The sequence below is a fragment of the Anguilla anguilla genome, chromosome 8 (assembly GCF_013347855.1).
Source record: "Anguilla anguilla isolate fAngAng1 chromosome 8, fAngAng1.pri, whole genome shotgun sequence".
NCBI lineage: Eukaryota > Metazoa > Chordata > Actinopteri > Anguilliformes > Anguillidae > Anguilla > Anguilla anguilla.
In genome coordinates, this window is record NC_049208.1 from 54,259,337 (window position 1) to 54,281,777 (window position 22,441).

The 22,441-nt window shown below is 42.9% G+C and overlaps 5 protein-coding genes across 8 annotated transcripts in view; all 5 read left to right on the forward strand.

Annotated features, from left to right (window-relative positions):
• LOC118233357 (GTPase IMAP family member 8-like) overlaps window positions 1-15,787 on the forward strand; it is a 105,393-nt gene extending 89,606 nt beyond the window's left edge. Inside the window, exon 4 of the mRNA XM_035429000.1 lies at window positions 14,291-15,787. Coding sequence (XP_035284891.1) covers window positions 14,291-15,720 — 1,430 coding nt within the window. The 3' untranslated portion in view covers window positions 15,721-15,787. The remainder of the gene's footprint in view (window positions 1-14,290) is intronic.
• Window positions 1-22,441, forward strand: part of LOC118233356 (GTPase IMAP family member 8-like) — a 121,007-nt gene that overhangs the window by 72,284 nt on the left and 26,282 nt on the right. The gene's annotated exons all lie outside the window — the stretch shown is intronic.
• The window catches only part of LOC118233360 (stress response protein NST1-like), a 105,334-nt gene that overhangs the window by 71,873 nt on the left and 11,020 nt on the right, over window positions 1-22,441 (forward strand). The window contains exons 1-2 of one of the 2 annotated variants that reach the window (XM_035429004.1): window positions 13,084-13,137; window positions 13,285-13,941. The exons of the other annotated variant lie outside the window; for it this stretch is intronic. Coding sequence (XP_035284895.1) covers window position 13,137; window positions 13,285-13,941 — 658 coding nt within the window. The 5' untranslated portion in view covers window positions 13,084-13,136. Of the gene's footprint in view, window positions 1-13,083; window positions 13,138-13,284; window positions 13,942-22,441 lie in introns of those variants that run through there. 2 annotated transcript variants of the gene reach the window in all.
• LOC118233364 (glutathione S-transferase A-like) lies at window positions 3,144-7,214 on the forward strand. The gene is made up of 6 exons (XM_035429010.1): window positions 3,144-3,472; window positions 4,238-4,303; window positions 4,778-4,883; window positions 5,329-5,447; window positions 6,407-6,495; window positions 6,798-7,214. The coding sequence occupies exons 1-6, from the start codon at window positions 3,305-3,307 to the stop codon at window positions 6,928-6,930; spliced, it is 681 nt and encodes a 226-aa protein (XP_035284901.1). The 5' UTR covers window positions 3,144-3,304; the 3' UTR covers window positions 6,931-7,214.
• Window positions 7,748-22,441, forward strand: part of LOC118233355 (GTPase IMAP family member 8-like) — a 55,719-nt gene continuing 41,025 nt past the window's right edge. Inside the window, exons 1-2 of one of the 3 annotated variants that reach the window (XM_035428992.1) lie at window positions 7,748-7,819; window positions 9,918-9,987. In XM_035428992.1, the coding sequence (XP_035284883.1) occupies window positions 7,817-7,819; window positions 9,918-9,987 (73 nt within the window). In that variant the 5' untranslated portion in view covers window positions 7,748-7,816. Of the gene's footprint in view, window positions 7,820-9,500; window positions 9,614-9,917; window positions 9,988-22,441 lie in introns of those variants that run through there. The other 2 variants (XM_035428995.1, XM_035428993.1) reach the window with 2 other exon arrangements.

Below are 22,441 nucleotides of genomic sequence, written 5' to 3' on the forward strand. Positions count from 1 at the left end.
CGGAAGCCACCACACACGCTATCGGGACGGCCGAACGCTCCACAGACCTCGAGCCCGCACGGACCTCGGAAAAACCGGCTTTAAATTACGTGCCCCTCGTACCTGGAATGAACAGGATTGAAACTTGATTCTTTTGAGCAGAAGCTCCTCTCTCACGGTAACCGCCCACAGCTGTGACAGGACAAGGTCACTAGAAGCGATAAAGTGTTTTCAGAAAAGTTTATTAGGAGGGAAGAGGTGTGAATCGAGAACTGGACTAACTATCACCACTCTGCGGGGCACTCCCAATCTGAGATCATTTTTATCACTTAAATCCTCCCCTTTCATGCTACACATGTACCTCCTGTGTCACTTTTCATTTTACATGTACCTCCAACCAGCACTCATATTGTGCTATGTATCATTATCTTGATGTTGTAGCTTGTCATGCCTCCTAGTCTGACTTGGCATAGGTTAGGTCAGAGTAATGTTTACTGTGTGAACTGAACTTAATGTGTTCATGGCTATGAGTAACCGTTACAAAATGAGTATCGTACATTATTGGACCCGTGTTTTGTAGTTTTTCCAATAACCTTTGGTATGCACTTATTGTACGTTGCTTTGAATAAAAGTATCTGCCAAATAAATGCACTGTAATGTACTGTAATGTAAAAGTAATTTAATGTAATGTCATTTACAGCATATAAGAACAGAGAAAGGAGTGAAGGTGTGAATGATGATGTTTATTAGAGGTGAAGAGGTGCGATCAGAGAGATGTTTATTAAGAGTTGTGTGTGGGGATTTAGAACAACCCAACCTTACATGCAGAATTCAATGCCAAATTGTGCCTGTAAATGCTGAAGGGCAAAGTTTATGTCCTTTATCGGGTACGGCAGCCAGTGCCAAAACACACAAACAGCGTTTTGTGAGACCAGGCACACGCAATAACCCCTAAATATGCAATATGAGGACACAGATTAAGCCCATTCTTAGACTAATTTCAACTTTGAGCCAAGATTCTCAATACAAAACTGAGTTTAGTCCAGGACTAAGCTAGATTTGCGTCTGAGAAACAGGCCCGTAGTGTCTTATATGTCATTTCTGAAACTTCTCCGCATTCTTCCGAATTTACGATAACTGATATCACAGGGGGGGCAAAGTGATGATGTTGTCTCAGGACAGATGATGATGATAATGATGATGAGGAGGACGGTCTTCATCGTCGGGCATGCGGAGCACGCAGTGGCTCTGTGCTCTGGGCAGATGCCAGTTTGATGTGACTTCACCGCGCTGAGACACGCATGAGATAAACTGATAAACCCTGGGGGGGGTCAGACAGCCCCACCCAGGACACTACAGAGAACGCTTACAGTCAGCAACACCGTTTATTACCGCGACCAAACGCGGGAGCCATATTGGATATTTCAGCCAAACCATGAGACACGACACCTACGGCCTAATGAAATGTGGCTCAGCGCCACTTATAGACTGCGTGGTTTATATCACATGGTAGCCTCAGATTTATTTTAAATAATAGCCACAGACAACTCCGGAACTGGCTGTCACTCTTCATGAAAATGAGCCAAAATGGCGACAAAAACGTAACACGTACAGCGAGTCAAAGTTTGAGCTCGAACACACGGGGAGCTGTTTACTTTTGTTTTACCACTGTGATAGAAAACAAGGTTTCTTACTGTGTTCAGCGACATGAAAATGTATGTTTATGTGTTTATAACAAAACTATGCATGTAACTAAATGTGCAAAATGGAAAGGTACTGAGAAGGAACAACCTTCGAGGAGGAAGAAAGAATGTGGATGAGCTGAGGGAGTCGATAACGATAGCGATCTGGGCATACCACCAAGTTTCACCTGAAACAATCTTTGGTACAAGAGGAAGACAAGAGGCTTGGCACAGGTGTCTGAGAAGGTCACAAATATATAAACGTGACTTGAGGGATATACTTTGTAAATGGAGTAAAATTTGTAGTAAAAAGTACATTTTCTATAAGCATATAATCAGGTGGTATATGTATGACCATGCGAAGGGAGAATAAGAAGTTAGATTAAGATGGAACACACTCCAGGTAAAATCTATGACAACACATTTTCATTTCACTTTAATAATGATTATTGACATCTTATCATCATTATGACAATGTGTTTAATGTGCACAACACGTTTTATGAATAGAGCACGTTGGAGGGTGCTTTGAGAATGCACGACAATATCATTAATATTCAACAACATAATTCTACAGTCAAGAGTCAAATTAATTTCAATTTATCACGGCAGTGAAGACTTATTACACGCATATGTATTGACCAGGAGATGTCACTAGAGAGGAAGGTGTCAAATGCCCCAAATGTGAAAGGTCTCAAACTTTTTATACTTGGTCCGGGCAGAAGGGGTCCTGTTCTACGTCCTACCCAGTATCTGTGGAATTTTACTGTAGCATTTTTGAATAATCCCATTTATTCGAATACAAGCGAATTTAAAATTATGAAAAATTTAAAAATTCATATTACAGTAAAATTCCACAGAAACTGGGTTGAACATTGAACAGGAGCCTATCTGCTACGAACAAGTGCCAAAACTTTGGGACCTTTCAAATTTGGGGAGAAATTCTAATCGAAATGTTCATTTTTTAAAATATATTATCTTGTAATGGATTACATAGAAGGTTTGAAGTGTCAAAAGTCGGAGATCTTTCAATTTTGAGGCCAAATTGCCATGCAATATGTCCATTTTTCAATAGGCTTTTATTACTGTATTTGCTAATATAGACAATTTGGAGTTTTATATGCATACGTTGCCGTGATATTTAATTCACACCATGGCAGATGTTCATTGGTTCCTGTTCTCTCTCACGCACGTGATGCAATGTTGAGACTATTAGATTTTGAGGAGAAAACAAAATGCGTGACACTTCGGTATCTGATAGTACAGCCTAAAAAAGACATGTGAAGTGAACATAATTTCTTATTTTTATTTTCACATTACCACCATTGTTAAATTTCTCTCTTGAGCCGTATCTCACTTTTAGAAGCACATTACATCGTTACAACTCCAGCGTCGTATTTCAAGACGTTCATTAAAGTAGCAATCCGAGATCATCTGAGAGCAACTGCGCACGAATTCCTCACGCTGGTGACGTAAGCAGGTTGCTTCCTCTGCTTTAGGGAGCGGGTGTGTGAGTGCGTGGGAGCCGCTAGATCTTGTTCGGAGGTAAACATTAAAACTCAAGCTCCACATTAACACGCAGAATATCTGTGCAGAGCTCTCAGCGACCTCCGTTTGACCGAAATTCGCATTCAGAGTTCAGCCATGGCGAAAAACATTACCCTGTACTGGGGCTCCGGCTCGCCCCCGTGCTGGCGCGTTATGATCGCCCTGGAAGAGAAGGGTTTGCAAGGATACAACGGCAAACTTCTCTCCTTCGAGAAGCAGGAGCACAAGTCCAAAGAAGTCATGGACATCAACCCGCGGGGACAGGTAGCGAAGCGCTAACGGCTAGCTGAAGTGCTGCACACATCTTGTGTTTAAATGGCGGACGGTGCGGAGCGTGTTTTAGTATGGCTTCCCACATAACTTTCTGCAGAAGCATCGCCAGTCCACTGTTCAGTCTTTCGGTGCAACGAGAGAAATTATGCAAAGGGAACTCGTACTCTGGTTTGAATGACAGTCATTGCAGCATCTCCAGCCTTGTCATAAGTGAGCTATTTTGCTCACTCGCTAAACAATTTATATTTGAATAATTTGTTCGTACTGCTGTGGGCGGTGAGTAAAATGCCGTGCTGAAAATTCAAACGTGGCAATAAGTCAATTTGGTTAAAAATGCATTTTTAAAAATGTATCAAACTAGTGTTATTCCACAGAGCTGTTGCATAGGTCTGTTTGTACAGTAGCCTAGGTGACACTTGTTCGGAAGTTCCCTTGACGATTGGACTTGTTAGTCAGTTTTATAACTTGCTAACAAGGTGTTTTGCTTAACGCTCGCGTGATTCTTTAGTATTCACGACGGTATTAATATCACGTAATGATTGTTCGGTCTCAGGACCGGACGAGCATGCTCCTCGAGGGTTGCACTTAGACGGGCAAAAACGGTTCTCTATTGACTTAAAGTTAACGTTTCCATGTTATCTTTGGCTGGGTTGCACTTGGGGACTGCTGTTCACCGTTCCAGTTTTTTTGTTGTTTTTTTGATTTTATAAACTGCTGTGTCATGCTTACCCGTGTTTTTTTAATTTATTCCTTTAGCTGCCCGCCTTCAAGCACGGAAACAACGTAGTGAACGAGTCTTACGCTGCGTGCCTGTACCTGGAGGTAAGGTACTTGCGACCTTTTTTTACCGGACAGAGAGCCGGTTTTACTGGTAGGCTATTACACGCCCGTGTGGAGTGCCTGCCAAAAGTTTTCACCCCATGTAACTCTCAATAATGAGTCAAATGGAGTATTTAAATATCATCATAAATGCCGTTCAGTCCGTAATTTTGACAGTGACACAATTTTTGGGTTCAGGTTTCACTCCTGTTACCATGGAAATTTCGGCAGGTGGGGCTCAGTGTTACTAAAGAGACGCTGTCCACAGAAAGAATGGATGGTGCGCCTTTTAAGAGCGTGCGTGTGCTGCCCCCTAAAGGACACACGCAGGACTGCACCCAATTAGAACAGCATTCAGAACACATACTGGTGACAGCTGCGTAAATACGGTCATTAAATATTGTAAAGTGTTCAGTAAACATGCTTTGGGTGAATATTGGCCGGTTGTTGAACCTTAAGCATTCCGGTTGGTTGCAGAGCCAGTTCCGATCACAGGGAACGCCGCTGCTGTTGGGCGGTGCGGAGGAGCAGGCTCGGATGTACCAGCGCATGTTTGAGGCCCAGACTCTCCTGCAGAAACTCAGTAAGCACACCCCCACCCCCCCAGCAGCACACCCCCACCCCCCCCCCACCTGTAACACTCCCCCTTCACCTGTAACGCCCCCCCCCCACCTGTAACACTCCCCCTTCACCTGGAACGCCCCCCCCCACCTGTAACACTTCCCCTTCACCTGTAACGCCCCCCCCACCTGTAACACTCCCCCTTCACCTGTAACGCCCCCCCCACTTGTAACACTTCCCCTTCACCTGTAACGCCCCCCCCACCTGTAACACTCCCCCTTCACCTGTAACGCCCCCCCCACCTGTAACACTCCCCCTTCACCTGTAACACCCCCCCACGTGTAACACTCCCCCTTCACCTGTAAAACCCCCCATCTGTAATGCCCCCTTCACCTTTAACACCCACCCCTCACCTGTAGGTGGATGGATGGATGGATGATGAAAAAGATGCCATCTTTATCCTGCAGGTGATGTCATCTACTACACATGGCGTGTTCCTGAGGCAGAGAGGCATGATTCTGCAGTGCAGAGGAACAAAGAGGCTCTGACTACAGAACTGAAGCTGTGGGAACAATGTCTGCAACAGGTACGCACACCTGACACAGGTACACACACCTGAGACAGGTACACACTCTCCTGAGACAGGTACACACGCACACACACACCTGAGACAGATAAACACACACCTGTGACAGGTACACACACCTGAGACAGGTACCCATTCACCTGAGACAGGTACACACACCTGAGACAGGTATGCACACCAGACACAGGTACACACACCTGAGACAGGTACACACTCACCTGAGACAGATAAACACACCTGAGACAGGTACGCACACCTGACACAGGTACACACACCTGAGACAGGTACACACTCACCTGAGACAGATAAACACACCTGAGACAGGTATGCACACCTGACACAGGTACACACACCTGAGACAGGTACACACTCTCCTGAGACAGGTACGAACACACACCTGAGACAGGTACACACGCACACACACACCTGAGACAGATAAACACACACCTGAGACAGGTACCCATTCACCTGAGACAGGTACACACACTTGTGACAGGTACACACACCTGCGATAGGTGCACACACTGGCGACAGGTACACGCACTTGTAACGGGGACACACACCTGCAGAATGTGCATAAATACATACCCACCCACACAGTTGCAGAAGGTTCTGTACACACACACACACACACCGATATTACAATGTGTAAATGCTACATGAAAAAGTTGTGTAATTCGCTCTGGATCAGACCGTCTACTAAATGCCTGTGATGTAATGTAATCGTGTTGTGCTGGGAAAGTAGACTGCACGTGTGGGGACCCCCATTTTAGCCCATTAACCCCAGAAGTCCCCGGCAGCCTCCATCCATCGGGCCGGTCCTCAGAAATCTAAAATCTCCTTCATCACGCTCTACGATTGTCTGGGCCAATCAGAGATGTGCACTAATACTGAAATAGTATTTCTAAAAAACAAAACAAAGTGGGCTATTTTGAGCAGGCATTTCTTCCTTTTTCCAGGTAGGGGAGGGTTCGTTCTTGGCCGGGAAGTCCTTCTCATTGGCTGACGTCATTGTCTTCCCTGTCATCGCCTACGCAGTACGCTTTGGGTGAGTGGGGGGGTGGGGTGGGGTGGGGGGGGGGTTTACATAATGACCCCAGAGGTTAGTAGTGCTGCTGGTTGTAATCGGGGGGGCTGATTTAGACCTGGTTCGCCAGATGAGTAGGATCCGGCCAATCGGTGACATCCCTAACCAGTCGGGTGACCTGCATCAGCCAATGAACCGTCGGTTAGAGGGAAAAGCAGCAGCGCTGCCGGCCTGGAGGGTCAGGCTGTGTTTCCCTGCTGTAGTGTATCTCACTGAGTGCAGGCTGGTGCTGGCCCTGGCCCTGCTGCTGTCTCCCTGTGCAGGCTGTCTCTGGAGAGGTACCCCCGCCTGGGGCAGTACTACTCCCTGCTGAAGGACCGCCCCAGCATCAAGGCCTCCTGGCCCCCCCACTGGCTGGAGAACCCCCAGGGCATGGACACTCTGAAGGATCTCTGAGCCGCCGTCTGCCAGTCTGCCCGTCCCTCTGTCTGCCCGCCTGCCCGTCCCTCTGTCTGCCCGCCTGTTCGTAGCCGTATAGAATGCAGCGTGAAGTGCATCTCTCTGCAGCCGTAACGAGCCCTACCCGTGCCCAACCCTAACCCTAAACTCACCATGCGCTCAGTACCTGCACACAGGGTCTTAACAATGAGTGCTAGGCCTACACCTGTGTGCTGTTTAGTGTGTCCAATGTACAGCATAAATGTTCTGAGTAAACTGCTTCAATAAAAAAGATAATTGTCTCTTTCATTCTGTTCGTGTTCATCCGTGCATGCACACGTGTATGTGAACCATTTACACACAGGCGTATGTACTGCGGCGTGTCCTCATACACACCAGCCACACACACACGCGTGCACGCGCCAGGCACAGCTGTGACGCTTTTGCAGACGAGCCCGAATGGCGGGAAACGCGATCCGGGCGTAAGCGTCAGCGCAGACGTCGCCCGGAGACCCCGCCTCCTGAGAAGTGTGCGCTCGTTTGCCACGTCCAGTGCGGCTCGCCGGCGCACTGTCCCGCGATTATGAAAGCGAATCGCCTGCTAGTTCATGGCCAGAATGCTCACGACTCGTCAGGGGCATGGTCAAGCACCACGACGTTACGTGAGCGCTTCAGAACAAAAAACGGGACTGAACTGAACTAGTATGCAAGTAATCCCGCCCTTTATAATCATGCAGATTGCATACGTTTACTTCTTTGCCCCTCTGCCAAGGTCCGTATCCCCAGAGCACATCCACTTTGCACTACAAAAAAAACAGCGGACTGTTCAGTTGAACTTTGCAGAACGGATGGCTCATTCTGCCCACTGAGTAAGCTGAGATGGAGATGTTATTCTGCTGATAAAATGGTGGGTATATCCACCTGACCAACAAAATACCCAATGCACAAAATAGGCTACTCAATAGCAATACTATCATATAGCCAGCTCTCCCCAAATAGGCAGTTTTAACGAGTAGCCTAGGCCATATAGCCTACATTTATTTTCATTTGCAGTACGAAATTGTGCGCATTTTTAATCAACATTATTTGTGGATACGTGCACTTCCTTCTCCGCACTCGAATTCATGGCAAATATCTGCAATACGTGGATTGTAAACAAAATTGAAGTGTAGGTTTTGTTTTTGCTGGTTATTCTGAAAGCTAACAAGGTAGATAACAGACTGGTGTATCTTGTTTGTTAAGTGTAGACTAGCTACTTGGTGATTAAAACGGATTTTAAACGGATAAATTGAATTTATGATTTAATCTCCCTAACACGGTATGAAGACGCTGTGTGTTAGGCAGCTTGCCATTTGATTAGTCCGATCGTTGGCGCGCTTGATAATAAAGGAAAATTACTAATGATTAGTTTAAAGGAAAGTTTTGGGCCCCACCAATTTTCAGCTCACCCATCGCCGCTGTGAATGTTATGTAGGTATGAGGGAAATATTCAATCCAGCTTAGCTGCTGACCAGCAACCTGCTGATTTTGCTCAAGCAGTCTAAGTTGCCGTTCATAATAGCCGGCGTTCGTGGGGGCTGTTTATTCATCTCTCTTTGCATATGTTGCATAGATGAAATTACATGTTAATGAAATTGCCTACCGCGTACCCTGCATAACAGTAATAGCCTACATGAACTATTTTGCCTGTTTTATTTATTTATTTTTTCTCCTGTTGAACTAAGTTTGGATAGACTGCAAACCATCTGATGTTCTCATATTTTCCAATAGTGGCAACTGCTACCATGAATGAATTTCGTGTACATTATAGCCAGACCTATGACTGATACATACAGCATGCTACATCTTAAACGGATAAATATTGACTGACATACATGGTAAAACGTCGGTTTTTAAATATTTTGACTGCGTTTTGTTATGGAGGAAATTAACACATACAGCTAAACACTACAGGTTCTAAGCTTCATTTTGATGTATAGGTTGCGGGGGTTTGAAAGAAATCCAGCTGCCACACCAGGCTTGTGTCTCGCTAGCTCCCGCACCTCCTCCTCGATGCGAGTTTCCCTGAGTGATAGTCGGGAATGGTCAGCTCTCAGCCCGCTGCCTGCTGTGCGTTGACTCAGTGGGGGCGACTACAGAATATAGCGATCACTTTGCAATAATGTGTAGTAAAGAAAACGACTAGTTAGTGAAATCAAAGTCCTATGCTGCAAACAGAATGGACATTTTTATCTAGGCTAGTGGCCATCCACAATGATATGAATCGATCTGAGGAAACATAATGGCTGACGCACAGAACTTATTTATTAAACGTTTTGCCGCGCAGTGGCTCAAAGTTCGTGTGTGTAACTGGTGCCCCCCACCCCTCCCCCCCTTTTCTTGGCATGTTCAGATAAGTCATGTTCTTATCTGATGGAAAGAGGTGGGTCATTGAAGGTGAACTTTGAACGGAACAAAGAAGAAGTAGAAGAGAAGAAGGGGGAGAAGCAGAAAACTTTTTCCAAGAGATTTTTTGAGATCTACTCTTTTATTTTGCCTTTTTCAGTAGGCCAGTTTAATTACCAAAACATATTTATGCAAAATTTATTCACTCTATATGTTTTTTAATACTCAGTTTAGTAGTATTTTATTTTTGCCTTTTTTTAGACGTTCTCTATATAAGCAGATATAAACAATCAAAGTGTAATCAGTACAATGATCTGTAAGTACATTCTCTTTTATACTACCTACGTGAGTGTAATCATGTAATTCTGTGAAGTATAACTACTGCATTTACTATCTACTGTTTGTTTTTCTGTACATATATATAAGTATATATATACTTTCTGATCGTGAACAATAATTAAAGTAATCGTAACAGTAGATTAAACAAATGTGAGCCAAGTGCAACAGTCAAAAATGTACATCAGTAGTATATTTGTAAATACGTAATTATTACCTGCGGTAAGATTTGAAGCTGGAGGCTTGTTTTTGAAAAATGCATCATTCTCTTTTCATTCCCACAGGACCATTTTGAATTTTATGTTTTGAGAACATATTCTTCAGTACCAGCCATGGCAGGGTGGATTGATTCCCGTGAGTAGTGACACAACTGTGTCTAAGTTATCTCTCTTCTGTGGGTTTAATGCAAACATTGAACATTAGTATATATTCACAATCAAAGAAAATGATACAAAATCAAGGGATTTACAAATACTTTGTATAGACTACTGCTTTAGCAAGTGCATAAAGGGACTTTATTTTAAATTTAGTCTGAACTTTATTATATTACAGTTTTGTTTTTTTCTTCTTAGTATTAGTATTATCGTATTTGCTTCTTAGTAGTTCATTGATTATGTGATGATATGGTAGATTATGGAAAGGAGGGAAGGGAAAGAGGACATTTTATATTTGTTTATTAGTTCTCTTGAGTGAGGAGACAGTTGAGGCTAAATGATGGCGGCTACCTATAACCGTGTGAACACCAATGAAATCATTTAAAGCTAAATTTTAGTAAGGGTGGCGTGAGATGCCCAGGGGTGAGGGAACAGGGGAGGAGGTGTAGAAGTCAAAATTTGAAATGACTTTGTCTAAATACTAGAAGTATAAAAAAATCCATTATTGGAACTTGAGGTTGCTAGGAACTGTGGGAGCCATGACATAGCTGGGATTACAGAGACATGTCTTGGGGAGGAGGATGGGGATGAATATAATATAGAGGGGTAAATTTAATTCTGTAAATTTACCAGTTCAAGCCTAGTGAGGATATTTGATTTAAGCTCATAGGGGAACATTACATTACATTACATTTATTTAGCAGACGCTTTTATTCAAAGTGACATACGGAAGTGCATATCATGATCATTGGAACAACTACAAAACAAGGTTTGATAAGGTACAATAAGGACCATGAAAAGGACCTTACACTAGGCGTGTATTACTGACCTCACGCTTCAGACGGCAGTGTGAATTCAGTGCTCTTTGGAACCATAAAACAAGCTTATCAGGGAGTGAGACTATTATTATGGGTGACTTCAATTACCCTGCTATTAACTGGGAATTGCCGACAGGACAAAAAAAAGTGCGGCAGAATTTTTAGATGTTATAAATGACCTTTTTGGAACAGTATGTCAATCAGCCCACAACAGGGAAATAAATTCTGGATCTGGTGCTATGTGGTGCTCCTGACATAATTTGTAGCATAGAGGTAATTGAGCCACTTTGGACAAGTGATCATTCTAGAGTTAGTTTTGATATATTTTGGCAAATTAACAAGGCCTCATCTATGGCCAGAATTGAACATTTTAGACATGCCAATTTTAACATGATGCAAGCAAATTTAAGTAATATTGACTGGGTGCAACTTCTTGATTGCAAGACTGTGAATGAAAAGTGTGTCAGGTTCAAAAGTGTTACTCTTGAGGGAAAAGTAAGTTGAAGAAGAGTTCTCCCCGGTGGACGAACAAAGACATATAGGAGAGTTTGAGAGAAAAAAACAGTCTGAAAGATATCTAAAAACTACCGCACTGAGAGTAATAAGGCTAAATATTGTAGTATGTGTGCTAAGGTTAGAAAAAAACTACAGGAAGCTAAGAGGCTCTTTACATGATGCAAAAAGTAATGCTAAAAGTCTCTTTCAATACTGTAGTAGGAAAATTAAAGTGAAGGAGAATGTCAGGAGGATGTCAGGTGTATCAACAGTAAAGAAGGATCATTGCTTTATAAGAATAAAGATATTTCTGATGCTTTAAATAGTTACTTTGTTGAGAGCTTTACTAGAGAAGAGGTTACTATTAGAAGTAAGGCAGTAGGCCCACATGGCGTATTCCCAAGGGTACTCAAAGAGTTAGGTGAGATCATCTTTAAACCACTTGCAGGTAATTTGAGACAGTTTTTAAAAAGTGGAGAAATACCAGGGGACTGGAAGCTAGGTAATATAATACCAATATATATAGAAAAGGGGACTGTACTGATCCAGGAAACTATTGCATCCCATGTAAAATACTGGAATATATCATTAGAGACAAGTGAGAAGTGTTTCTTGAAAATAGAAACATCCTAAGGAATAACCAGCAATGTTTTCGCAAGGGAATGTCATGCATGACAAACCTGCCTTTCTTTGAAGAAGCTACAAAGGGTTTTGACTGTAACAAGACTTATGATATTATATACTTAAATTTCCAAAAAGCATTCGATAAGGTACCACATGAGAGTTGTATTAGCAAAATGATAGAATTAGAGGACATATTTCAGAGTGGATTCAGAACTGGCAACAGGGTAGAACACAAAGAGTTGTAGGAGGGATATTATCTAAGCAGGGAACTGTGGGAAGTGAAGTCCCACAAGGATCAATGCTGGGACCACTACTCTTCCTCATTTATATCAATGACCTTGACAGGGACATATAAAGTACATTAGTAAAATTTTAAGATGATATAAAACGGGGAGACCCAGCTAATAGTTTGGAATCTACTAAAGTAATCCAAGAATATTTAAACAAAATGCAGAAGTGGGCAGAAACCTGGCAAATGAAATTCAATATAGCCAATTGTAAAGTTCTGCATGTGGGAAATAAAAAAATTGGGCAAGATTACTTTCTGGGAGGAACAAAACATGAATGTGGATATATAGCCAAAGGTACTGTGTATAAAACCAAGGAAGTTCTACTTATCTTATACAATACATTTGTTAGACCACACTTGGAGTATTGTGTGCAGTTCTGGGGACCATACTACCAGAAATATATAAAGAATCTGATCGGGAAAATGTTCAAAAAAGAGCAACCAAATTGATTCCTGGTATGAAAGATAAAAGCTATGAGACTTAAGATGCTTATTCTCTTCAAGCTTAGGCCTGTTCTTGACATTATGTTATGTTATGAATTCAAATTTAGTTAAATTAAATGGAGAAAATAATAATAAGAAAAATATTAATACTAATAATAATACTTGTTTTTATTATGTGACCAAAGACCAGTGTAGCATACAGTATATATCAGAGAAGTTTAAATACAATGTTATTCTGATAAGCAAATTATAGCATCCTGATGCTATTTGTTTTGATGGAGAGATTTATTTATTTTTTATTATTTTACATTTGGAGTTTTACACAATACCGTATGTGGGTTCCACATTTTCTCTTGTGCCTCATTCTGCATTAAGTAATGACTCACTGTGCTATTTCCAGGAGATGTGAACACACAGGCTTCGCGGGGAAGAACCAGTCCTGACTTTGAGCGTCCTTACAGTACGTTGATACCCCTGAAAAAAAAAAAAACTATTTATTTCTATGAACTGGAAAAACATATACAAAGGTCTAAAAAGTTAACTTTTTTATTTTAAAGTGCTTTTCCTTGACTTTGTATTATAGTAAACATTTTGTCCCATTTTGCAGTGTCTGAGCTGAGGGTTGTGCTGCTGGGGAAGTCTGAAGAACTGAAGAGTAAAGTGGGGAACATCATCCTGGGGGCAGAGGTGCTTTCAGTGAAAGATCAGTGTGAGAGAGCACGAGGTCTGGTGAATAGGAGGCCTGTGGCTCTGATCAACACTCCAGACTTACTGGACCCCAAGCTCCCTGAAGGGAAATTACTCAATCAGATAGAGAGATGTATTACACTGTCTGCCCCAGGTCCTCATGCATTCCTGCTGGTGCTGGAGAACGGCAACCTTACATCTGAGGGGGAAAAAAGATTCGAGAGAATCCTGCACTCTTTCAGCCCTGAGGCCTTCATGTACTCGATGGTACTGGCCACACAGGAGAGTAAAAGAACTGTCTTTGACCTGTCTTATACCCACATTCTGCAAATGTGTAGTGGAAGGTGTTACACGTTTCACAACACAGATGAGACTAATTACACCCAGGTTACTGAACTAATGGAGAAAATAGAGCAGATGGTGAAGCAGAATGGAGGAGGTTTCCTCAGCTGTGAGATGTTCAAGGAGCCAGAATCAGTCAGAGTTCGAGAGCTGGAGGCCAGGCACAAGACTGAGCTGGAGGAGAAGGACAGGAAGATCAGAGAATTAGAAAAACGTATTAAGGGCACATCACAGGGTAAGTGAAGAGGTTCATCATTTCTTCATAAGGGTATGTCAGGGGACGAGTGTGGAGAGGTTCATCGTTTGTTTATACAGATAAAGGCACTCCTGGTTGGTTGATGGTGGAATCAGTTGATTGCTGGTATTCAATGTGTTTTAGCCACAGAGATTTATTTAATCACTGACTAGCTGATGAGTCCACACACCTTGTTTTCAAGGTCTTCACTGGCAGCTCATTTAAAGGAAACAATACCTGCTGACACTGCTGTGCTTTAGGACTTTGACACCCCTGAGAAGGCTTTTTATGACGACCTTGATTCTCCGGATTTTCTCTCTGAGTTGTACTGTGTGTGTTTATTTGGCAGGCGCTGGGGGTAAAGATCAGAGCTCTGACTGTGTGAGGATAGTGCTCGTGGGGAAGACAGGAAATGGGAAAAGTGCCACAGGAAACACCATACTGCAGAGGGAGGAGTTCCAGTCGGATATCTGTATGAATTCAGTGACGACCAGCTGTAAGACAGGAGTAGGGGAAGTAGCTGGCAGGCGCGTTGCTGTAGTTGACACGCCGGGTCTCTTTGACACATCATTTTCAAAAGAGAAGGTCAAGGAGGAAATAGCCAAATGCATCTCCTTGTTGGCCCCAGGACCTCATGTGTTTCTCCTAGTGCTACAGATTGGAAGAATCACAGAGGATGAGAAGGACACATTGCAGCTCATTAAGAGCACCTTTGGTAAAACGGCTGAAATGTTCACCATAGTCACATTCACAAGAGGGGATGATCTTAGAAATGAATCCATTGAAAGCTTCATTCAAAGAGGTGACCCTGTAATCCAAAATCTGATTAAAAACTGTGGAAACAGGTTTCATGTCTTCAATAATAAGGACATGAGCAATCGCACCCAAGTGTCTGAGCTGCTGGATAAGATAGACATGATGGTTCAGAGGAATGGAGGAGGCTGTTACACCAATGAGATGTTCCAGAAGGCAGAATTTACCATAAGGAAAGAGTGCGAAAGAATACTGAGTGAGAATGCGGGAAAGATCCAGAGAGAGAAGGAGATGCTGGAGGAAAAACATGAAGCGGAGATGAAAGAGATGAGGAGGAAGATGGAAGAGCAGAGACGCAAAGCAGAAGAAGAAATAATGCTTCAGGAAAAAAAGCTGAAAGACAAAGAAGAACATTTAAGGATGGAGCTAAAAGAGTGGAAGAAAAAAGAAAAGGAAAAAAAAGAGAGGAGAGACAGGGAAGACATAGAGAGGAAGGCAAGACAAAAATCAGAGTGGAAGAGCAAAATAGGTGAGATTGAGGAAATGAAAAGGAAACTGGAAGAGGAGAAACAAGAAAGACAAAAGGGAGAGAATGAAAGGAGATCTAAAGAGCAACTGGAAAGGGAGCTTGAAGAAAAGCAAAGGCAGCTGAAAAAACAACAAGAGCAGTTGGACAAGGAAAGAAAAGAGGAGGCAGACAGAAGACCTAAGGAGGACGCAGAGAGAAAAGAGGAGGAGAGGAAAAGGCTGGAATTGTTACAGAAGGAACTTGAGAAGGGACGTGAAGAACTTCAGAAGAGTAAGATTGATGAAGAGGCAAAGAGAACAAAAGAAGAGAAAACATTTAAAGACATGGAGGAACACTTTCGTAAAATCATTCTTGAAAACAATCAGAAATATGAAGAAGCTGCTAGAAAAAAAGCAGAGGAACAGGAAAGAAAGCTAACTCAATTACAAGAAGAGCTTCAGCGCCATATTGCACATTTTCATGAGAAAAAGAAAGGCAAAAAATGTTTAATACTGTAGCGCTGAAAAAGGCATGTGTTCATGTGCTAGGCCAGTGTTTCTCAACCCTGGTCCTAGGGACCCACTGCCCTGCATGATTTAGATGTTTCCCTGCTCTAACACACCTGATTCAAATGAATGGGTCATCATCAAGCTCTGCAGAAGCCTGATAACGACCCATTCATTTGAATCAGGTGTGTTGGGGCAGGGAGACATCTGTAACATGCAGGGCAGTGCGTCCCCAGGACCAGGGTTGAGAAACACTGTGCTAGGCCATGGAATGTACAATTACTTCTGTGTTGATCTAGTTCTCCATGTGGAATGCACCAATGTACAGAAGACTGCCTTGTGAAAACATCAATATTGGGCCCTTTATTAGCAGATGCTTTCCCCACATTCTTGTTTGAATTTTTAATGGTCAATCATGCATGCTCACCCTGCAAGGGTCCTCATCAGAAGCTCAGATATAATCAGAGGCTCTCCTCGAAAGCAGGTGGTGTCAGCTGTATGCTCTGTATACCGCAGTTAGCAAGGTGGGCTGTATGTGTGGCTCTACAGATGAAATGGTGGACGCCAGACCTTGGGGCCCTGTCCATGTTCCAGAACATTCCAGAACAGTTCCTTAACAGGATGAGCCACCCAGCAGCCCCAGGGGCCTCTATGTTCAGGAACCGTATTAAAAAAAAAAAAAACGCGGATCAGGAACACATCAGATGTTCCTAGAGATATTTATTCATTTAGAGTAATCCCGCATTACTGCCGGTTACATCATCACCAGCAGTCACTCCATTACCTGTAATGCTTCTTCTGAACAGTCCCAGGACACTGGATGTAGCTGGGCTTACACTGAGTAGGTTACAGGCACTATACAAGCAGACTGACATTATTACATGTACTACAACAGTGGGCTCAGAGTCAGATTGTGTGAGATCGGTGTCAGTTCCAGAAATGTCCAGTGTGAGGAGGTGCCCCACAGATATAAACCCCAAGGCCCTGCTTCTACAGTGCAGCTTCTTGCTTGCCTCGTTTCTTCTTGTGTAAATTCTAAATATATGCACAAAACAAACAGAACACTTATATTGCTTGGTTCGTTGATAATGAATGAATTAATTAATGAATGAATGAATGAATGAATGAATGAATGAATGAATGAATGAATGAATGAATTAATTAATTAATTAATTAATTAATGATTGGCACGATTTTAACATTTTATTATTTTATTATTATTTTTTACATCGATCATCCTGATTTTATAATCTTTTTTTATCTGCTTTTTTACTGAATCGACCAGATCAAAATAAGACTGTGTTGCTAACGGAGACGCAGTTCCAAACACGTATGGCCATCTTGTGATCGCCCTACCATGCCAGCGTGTGCCTCCTCGTCCGGCTGAGAGGGCTGCCTCTGGCTGGAGTGGAGAATCACGGAGCTGGAGAGGAGAACATCTGTCCTCCACCAGATCAAAGAGGATGAGGAGCTCCTGGACTCCTCTGGAGACTATGGGACCATGGCTGGAGAAGAGCTGGACTCAGCCGTCCCATGTCCTGGAGTTGCTGCAGAGCAGGCTGAAGATCCTTGGATCCAGCTGAGCGTTAGACCCAACAGCCCGGCTAGCTCCACTCCACCCCAATGCAGGGCAGTCCGCAGGAGTCTGCCTTCTATCAGACCAAAACAGAAAACAGACTGTTTACTGTGCTGACAGGGGGTCAGCGGGGTATGATAAAGAGACAGTGCTCAGGTACAGCACATCCAGTTGGATCAGCATTATGTAAAACCTAGGTTCTCCATAATACAGTGCAATTGCGTTTTGTATTGTTGGAAGACCGATGTCATGGGGAAGGAGTTGGTGTCTCAGCAATAAAGGTTAACCCAGAGTGATATGCGTAAAGAGATGGTGCAAGCTGGATCATTAATGTTGTGTTTTGTTATCTCTGTGTCATCATTTGATGTCTTGGTATTTTAGTTTGATCTTTGAATATATAAGGGGAAAGCTGCAATGGTTTGGGACACTTGTCAACACTGTCTCCTGTGCATATGCCTGTGTATATGGCCATTTCACCACTCACATTTTGCACAATTGTATATTGTCATTTATACTGAACACACAGAACAATAAACTGTAAACTATATTGAATCCTGTCTTAGTGAAGATGGGTCAGCCATTCTTATTGAAGCATCTCCTCATAATTAGAGTTTTATTTTTTTGTACAAAAACACAGTAGAAGAAATGGGGGTGGACTGGCTGCCATCTTTTAAAATTCCGTAAACTGTAAGGTTAATTTAGTACCTTTGAGTACCATGCTGTGCTGCGTAAATGCCAGCCCTCAGTGCTGGCTGTCAGTGCACAGGCCGTCCAAACAAGCTTCCACAATGATTTCTGAGAGCTCTTAGCCATAATCCACACAAAACCTGTTAGAATTATCATCAGTGGAGGTTCTAATTTTCACACAGATACAGACACTGACTCCAAGGCTATTCTATTATTTACTATTAACTATAGGACCTACTGAATTCTATGGCTTTTATTCAGCATGTTTCAGGACCGATCCACAGCCGTGGTCACACCTTAGTTCTGGTAATTTCTAGAGGACTTTTCATATGTGATTTTCATATTAATCTACAGGGTCCAAGTTAAACTATGCGGTTGTTCCCTGCACTTGGAACTGTACTTCCCTCTAGGGTTTTCAACACACCTGTTCCTGGTTATGGTTATACACTTTGTCGTACGTCGCTCTGGATAAGAGCGTCTGCCAAATGCCTATAATGTAATGTAATGTAATGTAATGTAATGTAATCTGTAATATCATATTGTCAATACTGCCATATCTGATCACTAGTGCATAATTTTTAATACCATGATCAATTGCAAACAACTAAAAACAGAAACGTGATATTACCCCTTTGGTTGCTCGGCACTATACTTCTTATTTCTGTACCCATCCAAATCTGACTGCACTGATTTACGTAATCATTTCAACGCTCTGTAGCTCCCGTTAAGGTAAAAAATATTCTCAAAACAGGAGGTGGAATGGAGGGATGAAAGGTGGAATGGAGGAATGAAAAGTGGAATGGAGGAATGAAAGGTGGAATGGAGGAATGAAAGGTGGAATGGAGGAACGAAAGCATCCCACAGCTTAAGTGATGTTGTCGTGGGGAGGAGCGGAGACGGAGGAAAATCAAATCACAGGTATTTTATAACATTTGGCACAGTTTTTCAAAAAATTCTAAATGATATTTATAATAACCCCAGAAAACCGCTTTCCACTATCGACCACCTTCTCAATCCTCCCCATGTCCACACAAGGGATTTGTCTCAATATCAAAATGCACAGAATTTACTTCTTTTTTCTGAGTTGAAAATATTAATTCTGGTGTAAAACAATCGGGGGTTAATCAATAATTAACCCCCCTATTCCTCCATGCAGAGTCTTCTGAGATTGATTTGAAATTATGCATCATGACATGCTGCACAAAGTTGTTACTGAATTCAAGTCCCCAGCCAGTCTTGTAGACCCCACCGCCACCTTGCTTTTTAACAGCACTGCTCTTTGCTGGTTTAAGGCCTAACAGCACAACTCTGAGAGTTCTAATGTCATGCAGTGTCCCTCAGGGATCAGTTCTCAGACCAGTCCTTTTTAACCTTGATATGCAACCTCTGGGAGGTGTTATGACTACAAACACGATCCGGACTAAGAAGTAGCAGGGCATAAGCGTCACTGTTGACACCAACTCGCACGTGGAGATCCCGCGGCCTGAAAAGTGTGCGCTTGTTTGCAAGCCCTGGTTTTCCTTTCTCCCGGGTAATTAGTGCTACTGATTGGCCAGGATGTCTTCACACCTGACTCCCAGGCAAAGGGAGGGTGGACAACCAGCAGTTCTCAGCCCTCGAGAACCGTGAGTCGCTGATCCCTGCATTAAAGAATACATTGCAGAAGGTCATCCTGAGGTCGAGAACCTGACTGAAAACTGTGGAGGCAGGTACCCTGTCGGCGATAACAATAAACAAAAAATGTCAAGCCATTGACCTGTTTAAAAAAGGCTGAGAAGATGAACTGGGAGAATGGAGGAAGCTGCTGCACTCGTGAGATGTTCCTGGAAGCAGAAGTGGCAATGATAGAAATACAGACGGAGAAAGAAAAAGAGGAAGAAGTGAAGAGAGAACTGGAGACGTTACAGCCCAAGTGTAAATCAGGAGTTGACGCTTGACAAAAAAGTGGGGCAAGGGGGATCTGGAATAACTACAGAGGGGGGAGGACAAATTCATACAACGTAAAAAGCAGGAGAAGAGGCTGAAAGAGAGCAACAACACGGAAGAAATAATAAGCCCGATAAAGAGCAGGGGGAATTACAGGGACACCTGACACTTCTGGTGAGGAAAGGAGGAGAGGAAAGGAGAGGAGAAAATGAGGTGAGGGAAGGAGGAGAGGAAGGGAGGAGAGGAAGGGAGAGGAGGAAAGGAGGTGAGTGAAGGAGGAGAGGAAAGGAGGAGAGGAAGGGAGAGGAGGAAAGGAGGTGAGGGAAGGAGGAGAGGAAAGAAGGTGAGGAAGGGAGAGGAGGAAAGGAGGTGAGGAAGGGAGAAGAGGAAATGAGGTGAGGGAAGGGAGGAGAGGAAGGGAGAGGAGGAAATGAGGTGAGGGAAGGAGGAGAGGAAGGGAGAGGAGGAAAGGAAAGGAGATGAGGAAAGGAGGAGAGGAAGGGAGAGGAGGAAATGAGGTGAGGGAAGGAGGAGAGGAAAGGAGGTGAGGAAGGGAGGAGAGGAAGGGAGAGGAGGAAATGAGGTGAGGGAAGGAGGAGAGGAAGGGAGAGGAGGAAATGAGGTGAGGGAAGGAGGAGAGGAAGGGAGAGGAGGAAATGAGGTGAGGGAAGGAGGAGAGGAAAGGAGAGGAGGAAATGAGGTGAGGGAAGGAGGAGAGGAAGGGAGGAGAGGAAGGGAGAGGAGGAAATGAGATGAGGGAAGGAGGAGAGGAAAGGAGGAGAGGAGGAAATGAGGTGAGGGAAGGAGGAGAGGAAAGGAGGTGAGGAAGGGAGGAGAGGGAAGGAGGTGAAGAAAGGAGAGGAGGAAATGAGGTGAGGGAAGGAGGAGAGGAAAGGAGGTGAGGAAGGGGGAGCAGGAAAGGAGGTGAGGAAGGGAGGAAAGGAAGGGAGAGGTGGAAAGGAGGTGAGGAATGGAAGAGAGGAAAGGAGGTGAAGAAAGGAGAGGAGGGGCCAGTGAACCATAGAAGCAAGAGCAACATGACAGAGGAGGAAGAAAACTGTAAACAAGAGGGAAAAAAAGGAATGAGATGAAGAAGGGAGTGAGAAACTATGGAGGAGAAAGAGAGAAAGGGGTCAGAATTTTTAGTTTACACTTACTGGTTCTGAGACTATTAGGGTTAACCGGTAATGGTTTTTAAATAGAGAACTACAGAGCTATAAATATTGTAATCTGTGTACACAAATACACACGGTATGCACAGTACATCACACTACAGCACAGCACAATAACCTTCTGTAAGTGTAGAAATTCTGCGCAGATGAGATTTTAAGGCTATTATTTTGACAGCACACCTAATTTATGGTACCATACAAACTCTAAATTATAATTTGCTGTCCCATATTGCTCCACTATGTGATTATTAGCTCCAGTATGCAAAGCCCCCAGCAGCAATATCTCATTTAACAACAGGGGGGCCTTTACTGTGGTTATATATACATACATAAATACATACACACACACACACACACACACATATATATTAGGGGCATGCAGAGACCTCATTATCTGTATCTGTATCTGTTCAACCAACAAAATTATCTTTATCTGTATCTGTATTCGGATAGAAGACAGGAAATGGGCGTGGTTTATACCAGAAGTCACGTTAAATCAGGCAAATGCTGTATTTTCTAACCTAATATTGATTGACAGTGCAATTGTTGTACCTTCAAAGCATCACATTGATTTCATATTGTCATATAATTAATTATGAAATATATTTCCACATCCTCATACTGTACTTTTCATCTCTCTATTTTTTTTTAATTTTTAACTAAACTAATTTTTATGAACTGTCTGGACCCTGAGATCCGCTGGGAGGTGGGTGAAAAAAGGTACAAACCAATGAATATCTCAGCTCAAAATAGTTGTATCTTTAATGTATTGTGCACATAATTGTAATTAAGGAAAACAATGTTTTAAAAAGAATGTATACTATTGGTACTAGCTTTTACATAAAATATTTCAAGTTTACTGAGTGTAATTAATGCTGAGAATTTTTTTACCCACAAAAATAATCGGGCATCCTCCTCTTTTGTCCTCCCTTTCTTCCTCCTTTATCCATCTTTCTTAAACTGTGGAATTGAAACAAAATAAAACCAGCGGCGACTGGTGAGCTGAAAATTGGTGGGGTGCAAAACTTTCCTTTAAACTAATCATTGATCTCGAACTGTTTTAATTAATTTTCAGTGATTAACAATGCAAACGATCTGAAGCAATTGGAAAGGGACACAGCTTCTTCGCATTGTGTTAGGGAGTTTTAATTATAAATGCGATTTAGAAAAATCCGTTTTAATCACTAAGCAGTGGCGGAATCTTCCCCTGATTTTCCTTGAGTATCAATGCAATTAATGCTCAAAATAGACTACTCAATACTATCATATAGCCAGCTCTCCCCATATAGGCAGTTTTAGCGAGTAGGCTAAGCCTTATAGCCAACATTTATTTTGATTTGCAGTACGAAATTGTGCACATTTTTAATCAACA